Source organism: Malus domestica, chromosome 02, assembly GCF_042453785.1.
Source record: "Malus domestica chromosome 02, GDT2T_hap1".
NCBI classification, from domain to species: Eukaryota; Viridiplantae; Streptophyta; class Magnoliopsida; order Rosales; family Rosaceae; genus Malus; species Malus domestica.
The window spans coordinates 22,187,501-22,203,091 of NC_091662.1; the positions used below are offsets into that span (position 1 = coordinate 22,187,501).

The window sequence follows — 15,591 nt, forward strand, 5'->3', positions numbered from 1 at the left end:
GCTAACCATAATAATATGGTTACAAGTTTCCTTTGACGAGAATCGAACCTAAAACCTCTCACTTACAAGTGAAGAGAGATACCGCTAAATTTACCGACATCATTACGGGGAACAAGTTTAGTGCAACACATAAATACTTAGAAAGAGACTGAGAAAAGACTTAGACTACTTGAATCTAACAGAAGATATGACACAAAACCAAGTACAGTGGCGTTCTAAAATTCATATAGCCAACCCCACTTAATGGGATAAGGCTTTGTTGTATTTAGTTTGTAATTCTGTTAAATGGTCAGTGAACCTTCTGTGAACCTATTACAAAATAACGAACAATTTTCATATGAATCCATATCCATCCACCCTTCTCATATACACAAAACATATACAAACGTGCACCCCAAGGTACTGAAAAATCGGAACCAACATAAAGTTCGCACTGGAAATGGCCTTAGAATGGAAAATGGGTGTGCGAAAATTATTTCCTCAAAACAAAGGAGCAATGTTTATGACAATCCACACATAATGTTCATCAACCTGCGATATTCAAGTTCGACAGAGCAAGCATAACACTAAGTAGACCATCAAATAAAGAAGAGTAGAGTTATAGCGATCTGAATATCAATCCGTAAAGCATGCTAGCCGCACCAACCAATGTGGTTTCATAATTCATTCCTGTTCGTGTCAACTCAATTGGAATAACAATGGATTTAAGACGAGCTAAATTATATATTAACCATAAGCCTAAACCAAAAAATAAAAGAGTTTAATATCAGAGACGGAGATCGTGGTCTCCAAAAAGGAGATATCAACAGATCTGGGAAAGACATGAACAAAAATCGAGGCTACTTAAATTTGCGGAAACACTGGTTGTTTCCACCTCTCAACTCTTATCTATATATTGGATGCCGTCTCCTGCAATTCCACATCAAACAGTAGAATGAAGGCAAATCATAGTGATAACCCAAACCAAAGATGCAAATACTGCAGATAATAGTTTTGGCAGTAAAAGAGGAGAGAGAATTTGATTTGTAAATAAAAACCATAATGAAGAAAATAAGGTGATTGCATTACCTCTTTGGTCGACTTCGGTCTTCCTCATAGTCCATCACTCCACCAGGTTCGGAGTAGGTCTCCTCGTGCCCCCGGAGGTCAACGTCGGCCTGCTTACAGTGGGGAACTTCTGCCACAACGTAAGTAAGACACATCGACCAACATATCCAAATAACAAAAAGAAAAAGACTAATTAAAAATTAGGGTGTTTGTGTGTGGGGTGGGAATAAAACTCTTTATCTATGATTATCTATAGCTTCAGAACAGCTCATCAAAAAGGCGTTGTGCATGTTAGGCGCAGATAAATACATCAACTAAAACAAAATCAAAAATCTTCTTTTACCATGCCATGCCATATGTCCAAATCAAAAAAATGGAACTCGTCAATTTTATTAGGAAAGAGAGACTTGTATAATACAAAAAACAAAACTGGATCAAACTGACCTTCATGGAAATCGACTTCTTTACTTCTTCCACCCTATTTTCAACCTCTCTTTTGTGTTCCTTGGCTACTTCAGTCATAGCATCAGCCCACTTAATCTTTTCTTGAATTGAGATAAGAAGATTGTTCGAGGTATCCAACCTAGGTTTTTCACAAAAAAAATTTATGCACATACCATCAGATTTATATCTCACAACGAAACTTGAAATATCATTAACTTAGCAGCAACATATCAGAAAGCATACTGGATTAAACATGAGAATGCATAACTACGATAAACATGGAACCGCTTTTTTTAATTTGGTAGTAGTTTATAAACTCAATATCACATGAAACAATGTTATCAAATTGGTAAGAGATGCTCCATAGCATGAGATTGTACACAACGAAGAGTCAGGAAACATTTATGCAATCAAGGTCAGACATGAATGTTTTCAGATCATAATGCCCATGCTTAGGAACCACTTTCTGGACAAGAAGTTATAAATCTGCATACTGAACGTACAACCAAACAGAGAAACTGCATCAAATTCAGAGATGTTACCAGTTTGACAGTGTTTGAATCATACTCCCAAGTTGTCCAGGTCTCGGATCTCTCCCAGCAGCAAACTGTACCTGCATTTCACAATAAATAATAGATTCAATACTTCTTAAAGGAAATAAACAAAAACCGAAGAGTTGAAAGAGGCAAGCGAAATCAAGAAGAAACAACACAACAAAATAAAAAAATTGAGGCAAAGGCAGCAGTAAAAACCCACAAACCTCAAAGCATTTTCGCAGCTGATCCAGCTTTCCTCTTATTATGCCCTAAGAGAACATATAAAGTAACAATCAGACATCTCCTTCATGTTTTCTCTATCTACTTAAACCTATGTTACACAGATACAAATAAAGAATAAAGTACTATACAACAAGGATGGGATAATTAAATAGTATATATCACATAATCACATTACATATATATGTGCAAAAGTCATCTACATAAGAAAGTCAGCAATGAGTTCATAATTTAAAAATACCACAGACACCCCCCATATTTAAGGAAAAAATTCACCAAAAAAACCCTTGTGCATCTGGATGCGTTCGTACACAACGCATGTTGCACTATATCCAAAAGTCAAACTTACAAAACATCAACGAATACTGCAAATCTGTATCTGATAACTGTTCTGGTGTTATCGGGTGCTCAGGGCCATATCCTTACAGGATACTCCACACCTACAATATTTGGAATATCTGGGCTTCATAGACGAAACTAACAGTAACAATTTTCAGGTACTGTCCAATATTCAAAAATAATATTCTTACACAGGGAAGAACACATTTTATATAGAAATAATAAAATAATCATAGCAGTGTCCTGCTGCACATGCACACACTGAGACAAATTGGCAGGGAGGAGTATTTATTTATATAATAATTTGTTAAAGTTATGATATTCATTCCACAGCCTTAACTATAGAAACTTTTTTGTCCAATAAAAGGTGAATGTTTCAAGGTAGCTGGAAACAATAGAGGTAGAGGGATGAAAGAATAATTACCGAATACATGCACTCATTAATGAGAAAATCCTCGAGCCCACGTACATTAATAACATCTAACTCCTGTATAAGTTGATCATACGGTAGTACCTGGAAAATATTTCAAAAATATATGAGAAAACAGAATGCACAACACAATATGGGACATCTGTGTATATCAAAAACGGATATTTACTCAACAGTGACCTAGACCCCCTCCCCTTCTCTCTTCTCTCCCCAAAAAGGGAAAAAAAAAAGGTTCTAGAAGGCTTTCTCCATAGGCCCTTAGCATAACAATATCATGATATGATGAATCACTACATTACAAATACTTAAAAAGGTTCCAGAAGACTTTCTTCATAGTCTTTTAGCATAACAATCACATTATATGATCAATCAAAGGCATCAGATAATAAGGACCTGTAAGCCCACTATTGTTCTGATTTTGATTGGACCTCATAAGCTTATGGCATTCCATATTTTAAATTAACTTTTCATATCATTCTTTGCGGTAAAAGGAACCATAATCTATTACATTCAGAATTCAATTGGTAACTACAGGCTTTGATCCAAGTGCAACTATAACAATAATCTGTCCATAAGACTTGTCTAGAAGTGATGACAATTTTCCTCTCCTTTCACTTTTCCTTTATGACGACATATTTTTTGAAGCATGGAAGACATCAAGTACCAAAAGTGAGAAGCTCCATATAATCACATTGAAAAACCATACAGCCATTTATGGCATGGGGGTAACCGCGGTTATTGACCCATAACCGTTTAAGCCCTTACCCACATAACAATTTACCCGTTGGGTAACTGTATAAACAGGTATACCATACCCATAACCGTTTATAAACACATAACCGTGTACCCATTTAACCATAACCGCATAACCATTTGTCCGGTTTTACCCGTTTACCCGTTTTTTAAAAAGTTGAAAATTAACAAAGAAATTTGTCATAATTTTCTTTTTTCGACAATTGAATGCCGTTATAGAAGCAAGTGATTTATTTGATCAATCACTTGTCAACTAGAATTGAATGATGGAAATTATAAAGCTTACAAATAATTTTCACAACTCTTCATTTTATTTTAATGAAGAAGTTTTGCCGTGCCACCGAGTACAGATGCCACATATTTTCAATCCCTATCCTTAGTGTTTAGACCAACTATTAAGTTTGAGGAGGAACCAGTTATTTGATCGAGAAAAAGTGAATAGTTGATAGAAAAATGTAACTTGTTTTTCAGGCCACTTGTGGTAAATAATCTTTAGTAGGTAGCTCCTGCCTTCTTTAAAACTACCTCTTTAGTGTGGGTATTGTATCACTATGGCCATATAGATACAACCAGAGGCAACTCCATACCCAGGAGGGTATTTTTATTGAGCTAATGAAGGTTAATGGTTTTGGCAAGGACCGACATCATGACGAAATTGTTTTGTCGGAGATGAGAGAGAGGCAGAGATGAGAGAGAGAGCAGTGATGAGAGAGAGAGGAGCAGCGATAAGAGAGGTCTCGTAGTTTTTAGGGCTTTTAATTTTTATTGTTTTAAATTTTACAAATACCCATAACCATTACTACACAATAAGAGATGTATATCACCAACAACTTTTCATAATATGAGGATTACGCATTTAAGGAAACATACCTTGTTTGTCTCAGCCAGTGTAAGAACAGTGAGCTGCTTCAGCTTTAAGACTTGATCAGGGACCAACTGTGGTAGGCGACTGGCATCACCTGCAGTTTAACTACTTTTCAGTTTTTTAAATTCCAATACAATGACAAAAGAAGCTTAAATTTCTTTTTTCAAAGAAAAAAATACTCGGAGAGTTTATGGGATGGAGTTCTCCTGGCAATTGACATTATCTCCTGAATGTTAAAAATTATTGAAGTAAAAAGGAAAAGCTTAAATGTTATGGAGAGGTACCATCTCAGCCAGAATGCAGGGAATAATAAACGATACGGTAGCAGATTTTAACAAAAGATACAGCGGCAGCTTTAAGAAAAATGTGGCAGTTTAAAATTTCTTTTTACGAGAATATGTTGCTGCCTCATTCATTCATCTTATCAGTGAAAAAGTATAAGATAGTATCTGTGTTTGACATCTCCAAAGAAACAGTAAGAAACCAAAACTGGTGCTAAAGTGATGACTCCGCGGACGAGCTTGATAGAAGTATACACGGGTAGGTTACATCCTGAAGCTACATTAACACGACAAAAGCACCCACCATATTAGCACCCAAAACCCCGCCACAAGTACTAGAGAAATGAGGCTGCACAATGTTTTAAACAATGAGCCAATAGACAGTTCCAACAGTGGCTCGAATTTTGGGATTTTCTCCTTCTGGGTTTTGTTTCCATGTTGCAACAGGGCATATCACTTTGGAGAGCATAATTGTTGACATTTAAATTTAAGGGCGTCATTACTCGATTTCTTTATCACAAACATGGAAGAGGAAAACAAACATTAATCGATTTGGTGCAAGATGACCAAAGCAATAAAAGCAATAGCTAGAGATTAACAAACCCATTATAAAATCGACCAAAACACAAAGTAAGCTCCGTGTGCTTACTCTTGTAATCGCTCCATGTGCCGTGTGCAAACAATCGAAGCAGATCCAGGTACACAGAATTTTCAGTTCCTTCAAGCTGCACATATATCAGAGTCAAAAACAAATGCGTATCAAAATTCATGGTAAAAAAAATTAAGAACACGGTAACAATCAACAATTTTATTTTTCTCTTTGGCTGCAACAAAATTCTTTGCTCACGCCCAGAAACTACAACACCAAAAAACACACAGAAAAAGGAAAATTCACAAAATTTAAAATTTAAAAAAAAAAACAAATATGGGAACCTGAAGAATATTAGGTACGGCGATAATCTCCGAAAAGGCGAAAAGCGCAGGGTGGGAGGTGGCTTCCGCGACGAGGGGGCCGAGGGCGGAGCCGTCGAGAGATGAGGCTTGCTTCACGAAGTGATCGATGACCTCCTCTTGCTTTTGCTCAATCTCCATCTCTCAAAACAGCAAAAATATAATTTCAGCGATGAAAAAAATTGAGACAAAACGGTGAAAATTTCAGCAGTGGAAAGCTAGGGATTTGGTGGGTTTGAATTTGGGGGAAGAGATTGAGCAGAAAATAGAGGGTTTCGGTTCGGAGAGAGGATCTTAGAGTAAAAAGGTGCATAGTCTGATTCTATTTGAACCCAAGGGTAGTTAGTGGTCCTAGTTTTGTGGCATGGTGTATTCTGAGCCGTGGATGATAGTACGGACAATGTAGGGCCCAGCTGATCAACCGCTTCAAAAACACATCAGGCCTAATGATTCTAGCACTTTTTCTTTTATTTTTAGCTACGTCTTGCAACTCCATTTTGATATTACTTTACGTTCTGTAGCTTAAAAGTCATCACTTAATCTTTGAAACTCAAAATTCATTCCGTTTTGATTTGAGTTTGTTTGGATGTGCTTTTAAAATGATTAAAAGTTCTTTTGGTAAAAATGTTTTGAGAACCAATTATTAGTAAAGATGTAAATAAATTCTAAAAAAAACACTTAAAGTGTTTCCTGGAAGAAGTACATAACTGGTGCTTCTTGTAAAAATCACTTTAAATGATTTTGGAATCCAAAAATATTTTCTCTAAAAGTGTTTTCAGTCATTTTAAAAGCACATCTCTTCTCTCTCTAAAACTTATAGGTCACCACATAAAACATACGTGGGATCCAACACCCCATAATATTATGTCATATACAATAAATTTGATTATAAATCTCTTTTATGCGTTATCATTCAACAATCAAAGAATATCAAGTTTAATAGAAATTGAAAAGATAAAAATATAAAAAAAGAAATTATATTGGTCCACCCAAGTCAAATCCACATAAGTGGCACAATTGACTGACATGTCAGCAAAAAATATAAGACTAGCATTTGCCACATCATTATTTAACGGTCAAACTAACGGTTTCACTAATGGATTTACTAATAGATATATGAAATTAAAATAAATGATATATAAATATATGAGATTGAAATGTTTTAAAGATTATACATGAGGTTGCAACGACCCACAAATATGAGAGGTAAAATGTAATTTACCCTTATATATTATAGGTAAATATATACAGTTCAAGGGTTTAGAATTTTGGAGTTATACATCAAGCTGACATCACCCATTATTTTAATTTTTTTATGTCAAGCGGTGTAACATATGTGCAACAAACGGTGAGTGGTCAACAGCAATTGCGAGGGTGGGCCCCACTGCAGAAGACCAACAACTCCATGATGTGGCTTGTTGTGAGCCATTGAATTTTCAATGGCCAGATAATCTGGACGGTTGGATTTTCAACCAAAAAGTGACAATGAATGAGAAGGCAATTTGATCGATCGCATAAGGCGTTGCTTTGCTTAAGGATTAGGTGTGTGTTACTCATGACCCGATCACTAGAAATGAGATGATGGTACAACAAATGTGGAAGAAAATTCATGCACAATTTGTCGAGCAAATTCAAAGCACATAGAAGATAAGGAATCAGTTAAAAGGAATGAACATTATCAAAACTTTATCCAGTCTTGTTTTATCTCAAACTAACATTATCTTATCTTATCCTAATTTTATCCTACCTCATTTCCAGTTGCAAGGGGAACTCCTTTTCATATTAAATCACCTCTTATCTGATTTCTAGGAGTCCTAAAACAATGCTAACTACTAATCATTTTCCTCTACAACCTGTGTGCCGTGCCCTAGCCCTATATATACACCTTTGCTGCACCATTCAGAGGAACACACACAAGAGCCTAAACTCAAAAGAAAAAAAACACAATTGTGCTGCAGCTTTGCAAGGAAGAGAGGAGGAGAAGAAGCTTGGAGCCGTGCCTGCCATTCAAGACCTTTAGATTGTTGGAGCGTTTCTAGGTGTATTCTATCTTTTGTTTTCAATGTTTAATTTTAATTGTCTTTGTTTAATTGCAAACATGTGGAACTAATTTCATTTTAGCTAGAGGTGAATTCAAAGCCATGAACATATGTGTGATATGAATTGATTACATCCAGTTATTGTTTCATAAATCGTGAATGCAATTTACTTATCTGTTTGATTGATAACTTGTTCTTGTGTGTTGATTACGAATGCATACTTAGTTTGCATGCAGAGATTTGATGCTAAAATATAAGGGAGTTTCACCTAATAATTATGAACTTATATTTACAAGTAGTGGAGGTTGTTAATCACGATCGTGTTAAGTAAATTCCTGGCAGGAGTATCATGCATTTCATAGTTACGAATGTCATGTTAATGCTTATGATTTTCATAGAATTTAATGATCTTTGATATGTATCTCTATTATGCAATTCATGTAGGGAACTTGATAAGAATAATTTGGTTGTGTTTCTGAGTCTAATTCAATGAATGTAGGAAAATCTGATGGTTAATTTGTGCAGTTCACGGTTTACTTGGGGCATTGTCGTTCATTGTTTATAGGAAGAATAACTGGAAATCGATTTGTATCCATATGTGTCATGTGTGGAAAATGACCCTTTAGCTAGTCTTTCACCCCCTTCATTCACCCCAATTTCGTATCAATTAGTTTGTTTTCTGCAAGTTACTTAGTTTTAGTCTTAAATTCGTCAAAACAACCCCCCGTTAGTATTTTGAGTCACGTTAAGTTTAGAATTCGTCCAAATCACCCTTTAGTTCCTGTTTTGAGTCAATTTGTTTGTTTTGTGCTGTTTGGAGTCAATCTGGTCATTTTTGAGTCACTAGAGTCTAGTTTTGTGTTTTTGAGTTAAATTTGTGTAGATTAGCATCCTTCATAATCTCCGGCCTAGAATGATCCATACTTAGGGCTGGTTTGGTATTGCTGTACTTTGAAAAAAAACTGCTGTGAGAATAAGCGGCTGTGCTGTAAAAATAAGCAGCTGTGAAATAAATCAGCAGAGTGTTTGGTAAACTTTTTTGTAAAAGTGCTTTTGGAAAAAAAAGCAGTCTGATAGTTGGTCTTTTCATTAAAGGAGCACTGTAGCTCCATGTGCTTTGAAAAAAAGCTAGTTTTCCAAAGCTGCAAATAGTAGCTTCAGCTTTTTCCTTTGATTTCGGCTTATTCTCACAGCAGCTTCCAAAATAAGCCCTTTTTTTTCAGTTTACCAAATACCTAAAACCCTCACAGCTTTTTTTCATGGGTGCTTTTTTTTTAAGCACTTCACTCCCAAACCACCCCTTACACATGCATATTTTATATCACATCAAAATACTTGCAAGTGTACAAGTAGTTGTAGTATAAATGATTATGCAAGGTCGTTCTCCACATGAATTATTAAAAATAATTCATTTTTGAAATTAATTCTTAATTAATTATTTAAACCACAGTTTGGAAAGATTGATTTTGTGACTTAAAATATTAAAAACGAATTTTAAATAACAAATAAAAAATCAGCAAAGTAAGAGAAACAAAAGAAAGCAGTTTTTGAAAATCAAGTTGTAAAAGCACTATAGTTCCACTATTACCTTTACAATCATATGCAGTTCTTCCAATTACCTATTACTTATACATGCATATTTTGATAGTTAGATTATATCTAAAGTATGCTCTACTTGGATACCAATATAGAACGTATATCAAACATGTAATCAATCTATGGTATTTAGATCAAATATGAATACATAAGACTCATTAAGCTTTTATGAAAACCCTTTGAAAAATCATGCAATTCTTAAGACGTGATATTCATCCTAAGTGAAATTATAATTATTAATCACAAGAAGCCTTAGTCAATTTCTGTCACAGCCCGTCCCGAATATTTAATTTCGACGATGTGAAATGACAGTTTTACCTTTGGATGTGAACGTTGTGGTGTGTTATGCTTGTTGTTGGGGGTTCAAACTTGCATTTTCCCCTAATTTTGGAACAAATTAGAAAGGAAATTTTTGTGGTTTTAGTTGGTGACCATGTGGACACACCCACACACACAAACTCACCCTCTCTCTCTTCTCTCCCGTGCTCTCTCCCTGTTACTCACTCTCTCTCCTTCCCTCACGTACGGACGAGCACCATACTCACACTTCAAGCATGGATCGACGATAAGAAGGTAAGATTTAAACTCCTTGCTTGTCCCCAAGTTCATATATGTCATTTTTAGGACTTGAAACCATGAAAAACTCGAGAAACCATAACCTCCGATTTGAGGTACTATTCATGCAAACGTAAAATCTCATGTTTTTTTTGGGATTTCAAGCTTATAGGTAGCTTAAGGAGGTCCTCACGAGTCTAGGAGTGGTTCGTTGGATGATTTTGGACGTCGGAATAGCGAGAACGATGAGTTTTAAGTTTGGCCGGATTATCGAGGCTTTTTTCCGGCGGGTTTCCGGCCTCAACTCAGGTACGGTTTGATTCGTCTTGGTGAGATATTTAAAATGGTTCAAATTTCATTAAGTTTGGTGTTGAAATGAAGGAGAAATAAGGTTAAAAGTTTTTCCATAAACCAGTGAACAGTTGCTGGCGTTGGGTGACTCATTGGGGAAGAATGAGTATATTCCGTTAATTTTGACGGAATATGCCAATGGTGTAAGGTGACGCCGTTAGTTTTAAGATAGAATATTCTAGAATTTAACAGAATATTCCCTAACGTTGTTACTGCCACCGTCAGTGTGCCAGGCACGTGCCCGCTCGTGGGCAGCGCGTCTGGCCGTGCCTTGGCCGGCGCATGGGTGGTCGGAATTTTTTTCTAAAAATATGGGGATGTTCGTGGAGTTGTGTAGATCACATTGGTATATTCAAACATCCCATTTGAGCATTGTATGAGAAGTTATTAGCTAATTTTGTCTATGTGCTTTAAATAACGTTTTTATAGTTAATTCGCATATAGGTGAGACTTATCCCGAGGACGAGCGCGTTCAAGGGCAACTCGGGGGCTACGACTCTTCGACATACCAGTAAGTGGGTTTTTGGTTTCAGTATATATTAATATACTTAATATTTTCCCAGAAAATACGTTTTAATGAGATTATGCCTTGAATGCCATGCATGTAAGTTTATAATTCGTATATGAATTAGTATATGATGCATAATATATAATTATGGTGCTGTGGATGCTCAGGTAAGCTCAGGTGAGTTATGTTTGGTTATGTGAATTATCGATGATGTGATATGCGATTGAATAACGTTGAGCTCATAAAACTACACCTAGGGTGATTGTGATTTAGCCAGAGATATGACACATGCCTGTTTATAATGTCACCTCTCGCACCATATGCTCATATTGGATCCAATTTAGGTGCACAATCTTGTCGTACAGACCTTTACTATGGTTTCAACTTGTAGGTGACTAACGATTTATCATCAAGTTATTATGTGAGAGTAGTATTGAGCATAATTATATTACACCCAGTATTGTCGAACAGACCTTTTCATTTGGTTCCGACTCTTATGCAGTATAGTGTCGTATAGGTCATCGTAGTGACTTCGGCTAGATTGACTTTTGAGCTATGAATTCAACCGTACAGACTACCACAGGGGTTTCGGCTAATATGTCATATTTCTATGAAGTTATTCTCACCTAAGTTACTTACTATGTTATATCTTGGCATAACATACATATGAATATGATTATGTGAAGCATGATTTGAATTGATATATTTACATATATATTTATGTATATGCTTATATTCTGATTTTGGGAAAAATTATACATGTTTTACAGCGAGGGTTAGAAATGTTGATAAATGAATTGGTCTTGTAAAACATTTGTTTTTGCCCACTCACGTTTTCTGTTTTGCGCACCTCTAGGTTTTAGGTAAGCTTGCTGTTGATGGCCTTGAGGACTTTGGCGGTTCTGACATAATAAAATAAATGTAGGACATCTTATGGTACTGTATAACTAGTACTTGTCCTACTGGACTGCACCTAGACTTGTTATGCTCTGATTAGGAGTATTTACTTTGGTATCTTACTCCTAACACTTCCTGTTTACTTGTAACACCCACCCCCTAATTATAAAGATATATGTATGTAATTACCCCAAAACATTTTAAATATATCAATTTTGTCCCATTTTATCTACCCAATCTAAAAATGGATTCCTTTCTTTCTCACTCGGCCACGTGGCAGCATCCCCCTCACTCACCTCACTTCTCTCTTTTTCCCCCCATGAACTCCTTTTTTTTTCTTTTTTTCTGTTTTTCTTTTCTTTCTTCTGTCTGTCCCTCTCGGCTCTCTCTCGGCTCTCGCTTCTCTGCACCGCAGCAAGCACACACACGCACCCATTGCACCTGCGCAAGGAAGACCCATCACCTTCATCACCTCGTCCTGCTCTCACTCTCTTTCTCCCTCTCGTTCCCGCGACCCCAGAAATCGAAAAAAGGGACTCCGGCGAGATTTTTTTCAATCTCCGGTTAGGTGAGCCCCTAATTATCTCTTTTTCGTCCTTGAATCTTGTGGGTTGTGGTTTAATTGGTTTTATTTCTTGAAATTTGGAGGTTATAGGACGAAATTGAAGCCGGGTGTAAGCACACCCAACTCCGGCGACCTCGGGGGTTATTCCGGCCATCTCCGGTCGTTCCACGACGAAAAGAAGGTATAGAAATACTCCCCTCGTCTTGCTCTTCGTTTTGGTACCTAGATCGAAGTCTAGGGTTGTGTGTGGAAGTCGGCCAGAGCTGTGAAGCTTCGGTGGTGGTGTTCCGGTGAGGCCAGGCCTCCCAAGCCAGTTCCTATAGCAAGAGGGCCTTAGGGCCGTGTGGTGAGGGAGCCCAAGCCCTAGCCCATTTGTATCATTTTAATTGTTTTTAGTTTATTTGTTATTGTTTTAGGACCCAAAGGCCTTCGGGCCATTATGTTTAGGGCCCGTAGCCCTCTAGCCCAACCCAAAAACCTTTTTAAGGTTTTTATTTAATTTTAATTTTTGTTTTAGGAAATAAGGCCTTGGGCCAATTATAAAGTGGGCTTTCAGCCCTTTTCCCAAAACCCATTAGCTTTAGATAAAACCCAAAATCCTTAAGGCCTTTCAGTCCAACCCAATCCAAGCCAATCTGGCTTTGACCTTGACCAGTTGACTCTGACTGTTGACCTAGTCAACGGTCAGAGTTGACTTTGACGTTGACGTTGACGTTGACTTTGACTTTGATCGGTCAACGGTCAATGTTGACTTTTTGAGTTGACTTTCGGAGTTTCGTCCAGGACCTCTCCTAGGCTAATTTCGACGTCCTGGATCCGTTTTTGTAGTCCGTTTTCCCAAATTCAATTGTTAAAATAGAGTTTTATTAATTGGACCCTTTATGTGCTTAGGGGCAATTATTGGTGACGTTTTCTTGTTCATTAGTTTGCGTGGCTCTTCGGCGGCTAAGTACTGTGAGTGGACCCCTTCAAAAGCATGTTTTAATAGTAGAAATGCATACATGAAAGCAAGGAAGAAAAAATCGATAATATCGGCGATATTTCGCCGATATTATCGTTTTTTTGAAGGTCCGATATTTTTTTAACTATCCAAATGATTTTCATCAAAATATCGCGATATTATCGATAATATCGCGATATTTTCAAAATTATCGATAATATTGCGATATAATATTCAAAAATACTTAAAAATGTTGAGAAATCTCAACACATACTACACTTGATCATAGCCCAAAGGCCAACCAAGTCATGCTTTTCTCAGATTTGGAATGTGGGTTTTATAAGCCTTCTTGCTTGCTCACTGCCCTCACACGGGCGATGTGGGACTCGACCAAGAAAGAAAATAGGAATTTCGGCCGGAAATCCACACCCACTTTAAACGGCCATAACTTTGTCAAAACTCGACAAAATCAAGCAAGACAAACACGAAAGTTGTAGCCCTCGAAGAGACGAAGAGAATGGTACCTACACGACGTCTGAATCGTCGTGGTTTGGCCGGAAAATTCCTCGAAAGTCACTGAGGTCGCCGGAAACTGGGTAAGATTCAAATGAGTATAACTTTTTAAATACTCAACGAAATTGAGTGAAACAAAAATGAAAGTTGTACTACTCGACGAGACGAAGAGATTGATACCTTGCACGCCGGCCAACTCGTCGTGGTTTGGCCGAAAAACCAGTGTCAAATTCGGCACATTATTCTTCATCATTTTATTCACTTCCCTTTTTTTTTTTTTTTAATATCCTAAATAAAACCTCCCAATATTTTACTAATTAATTATATATAAATGATTATGGTGTGTTTAAACTTCTTTCATTAACTACTACATATTTTCTACACTCACAATGTTTGCCAGCTCGCGATATAATCAACCTAAATCAGTTAAATCCATCATACAATGCATTTCCTTCCAATTTTTTGTGATAAACTAATAGATAATTGACTAAATAAACATCCTGCAAAGTTTCATTAAAAATTTCCAAGTTTTTCTTACAATTTCCGTGGTTTCCATGTAATTTTTATCGATATCGATATTATCCCGATATTTCCATCGATATTTCCGTGTTTTCGGACTACCGATATTTCTGATATTACCGATATTTTCTTCCTTGCATGAAAGGCATGATTTAATGATTACGTTTTATGAAACGTTTTGAGATAACATGCTTACTGATGCTACTTTAAATTATTACTATTTTTCCTATAACCCATGTTCTTATAGAATATCCGATGGATGACGATATGATATTTAGAACATGTTTCGAACACCTCTTTATAGTATAGATGATGGATGACTTTATACTATGAAGTTGTTTTTCAATATATATATGTTCAATGGTTTCGTACTTACCTAGTGGTCCTTTCCGCTACGGGACTTATGGATAGATTCCGGTCCGTCCCGGGCGACGGTTTGGTGTTGGCATAGGGCCTGGAGTGTGTTTCCTCTGGCTATTTAGCACAGAGACGGGGAGCCGGCATGGGGCCTGAAGTGTATTTTCCTTTGACTGTCTGCTCAGAGACGGGGAGCCGGCATGGGGCCTGGGGGTTATCAGACAATTCACTAGTGATTATTATATATACAAGTTATGAATTTGAGATACTGCACATCATGCTAGGTTTCGGAAAACCTATGTTTTTCATTATATATGTGTTTTTATAAAACCTGGGGGTTAGTATGTTGATAACTGTTTTATTATATTTATATCAAATTGGTCCACTCATGTTTGTTTTGCGCCCCCTTCAAAACTTAGAATCGAGGCGTACAATCCCGGCACTTTCGCATCGATATCTTTGAGTCCTCTCGGTGTAGGACCCACTTCTGTGTTCATTCAATTTTTATATTAATTCTTTTAATGTTCTAGATTAGATGTGTGCTCTGAACACGTTCCTTAAATACATATTCTTTATTCTCTTATATTTATAAGTCTTATCTATCCCTTGTTGTCAGCATTTACACTCAATAAATGGCTTTCGTCACCCTTCGAGTGTCGGCCAGCACGTGACCATCCCTTTGTCCCTAGGACATCGGGATCGGGGCGTGTCATTACTAGTGCATTCTAGTAGTTTCGGTTTTTAATTATTCATATATTTCTTATCCTTATTGCTTCCTCACTGTGCACATGGCTACGTCACCTTCACGTGACGGCCAACATGCCTTGATCTCGATCAGGGTGTGTCAATTTCAGGGACAACTCTC

At 36.9% G+C, this 15,591-nt stretch overlaps 1 protein-coding gene across 6 annotated transcripts; it reads right to left on the reverse strand.

Moving 5' to 3' along the window:
* Nucleotides 1-208: 208 nt before the first annotated feature.
* LOC103407365 (COP9 signalosome complex subunit 7) lies at nt 209-6,230 on the reverse strand. 6 transcript variants are annotated; one of them, XM_070817060.1, is made up of 9 exons: nt 5,869-6,214; nt 5,585-5,660; nt 4,660-4,748; nt 3,031-3,120; nt 2,252-2,296; nt 2,034-2,104; nt 1,492-1,630; nt 1,069-1,177; nt 209-531 (listed from the first exon to the last, which is right to left on the reverse strand). In XM_070817060.1, the coding sequence occupies exons 1-8, from the start codon at nt 6,025-6,027 to the stop codon at nt 1,103-1,105; spliced, it is 744 nt and encodes a 247-aa protein (XP_070673161.1). In that variant the 5' UTR covers nt 6,028-6,214; the 3' UTR covers nt 209-531; nt 1,069-1,102. The 6 variants fall into 6 exon arrangements, with proteins under 6 accessions (XP_070673161.1, XP_070673154.1, XP_070673165.1 ...); XM_070817053.1 differs by having other exon boundaries at nt 313-531; nt 1,069-1,157; XM_070817064.1 differs by having other exon boundaries at nt 313-531; nt 1,069-1,174.
* Nucleotides 6,231-15,591: the final 9,361 nt, after the last annotated feature.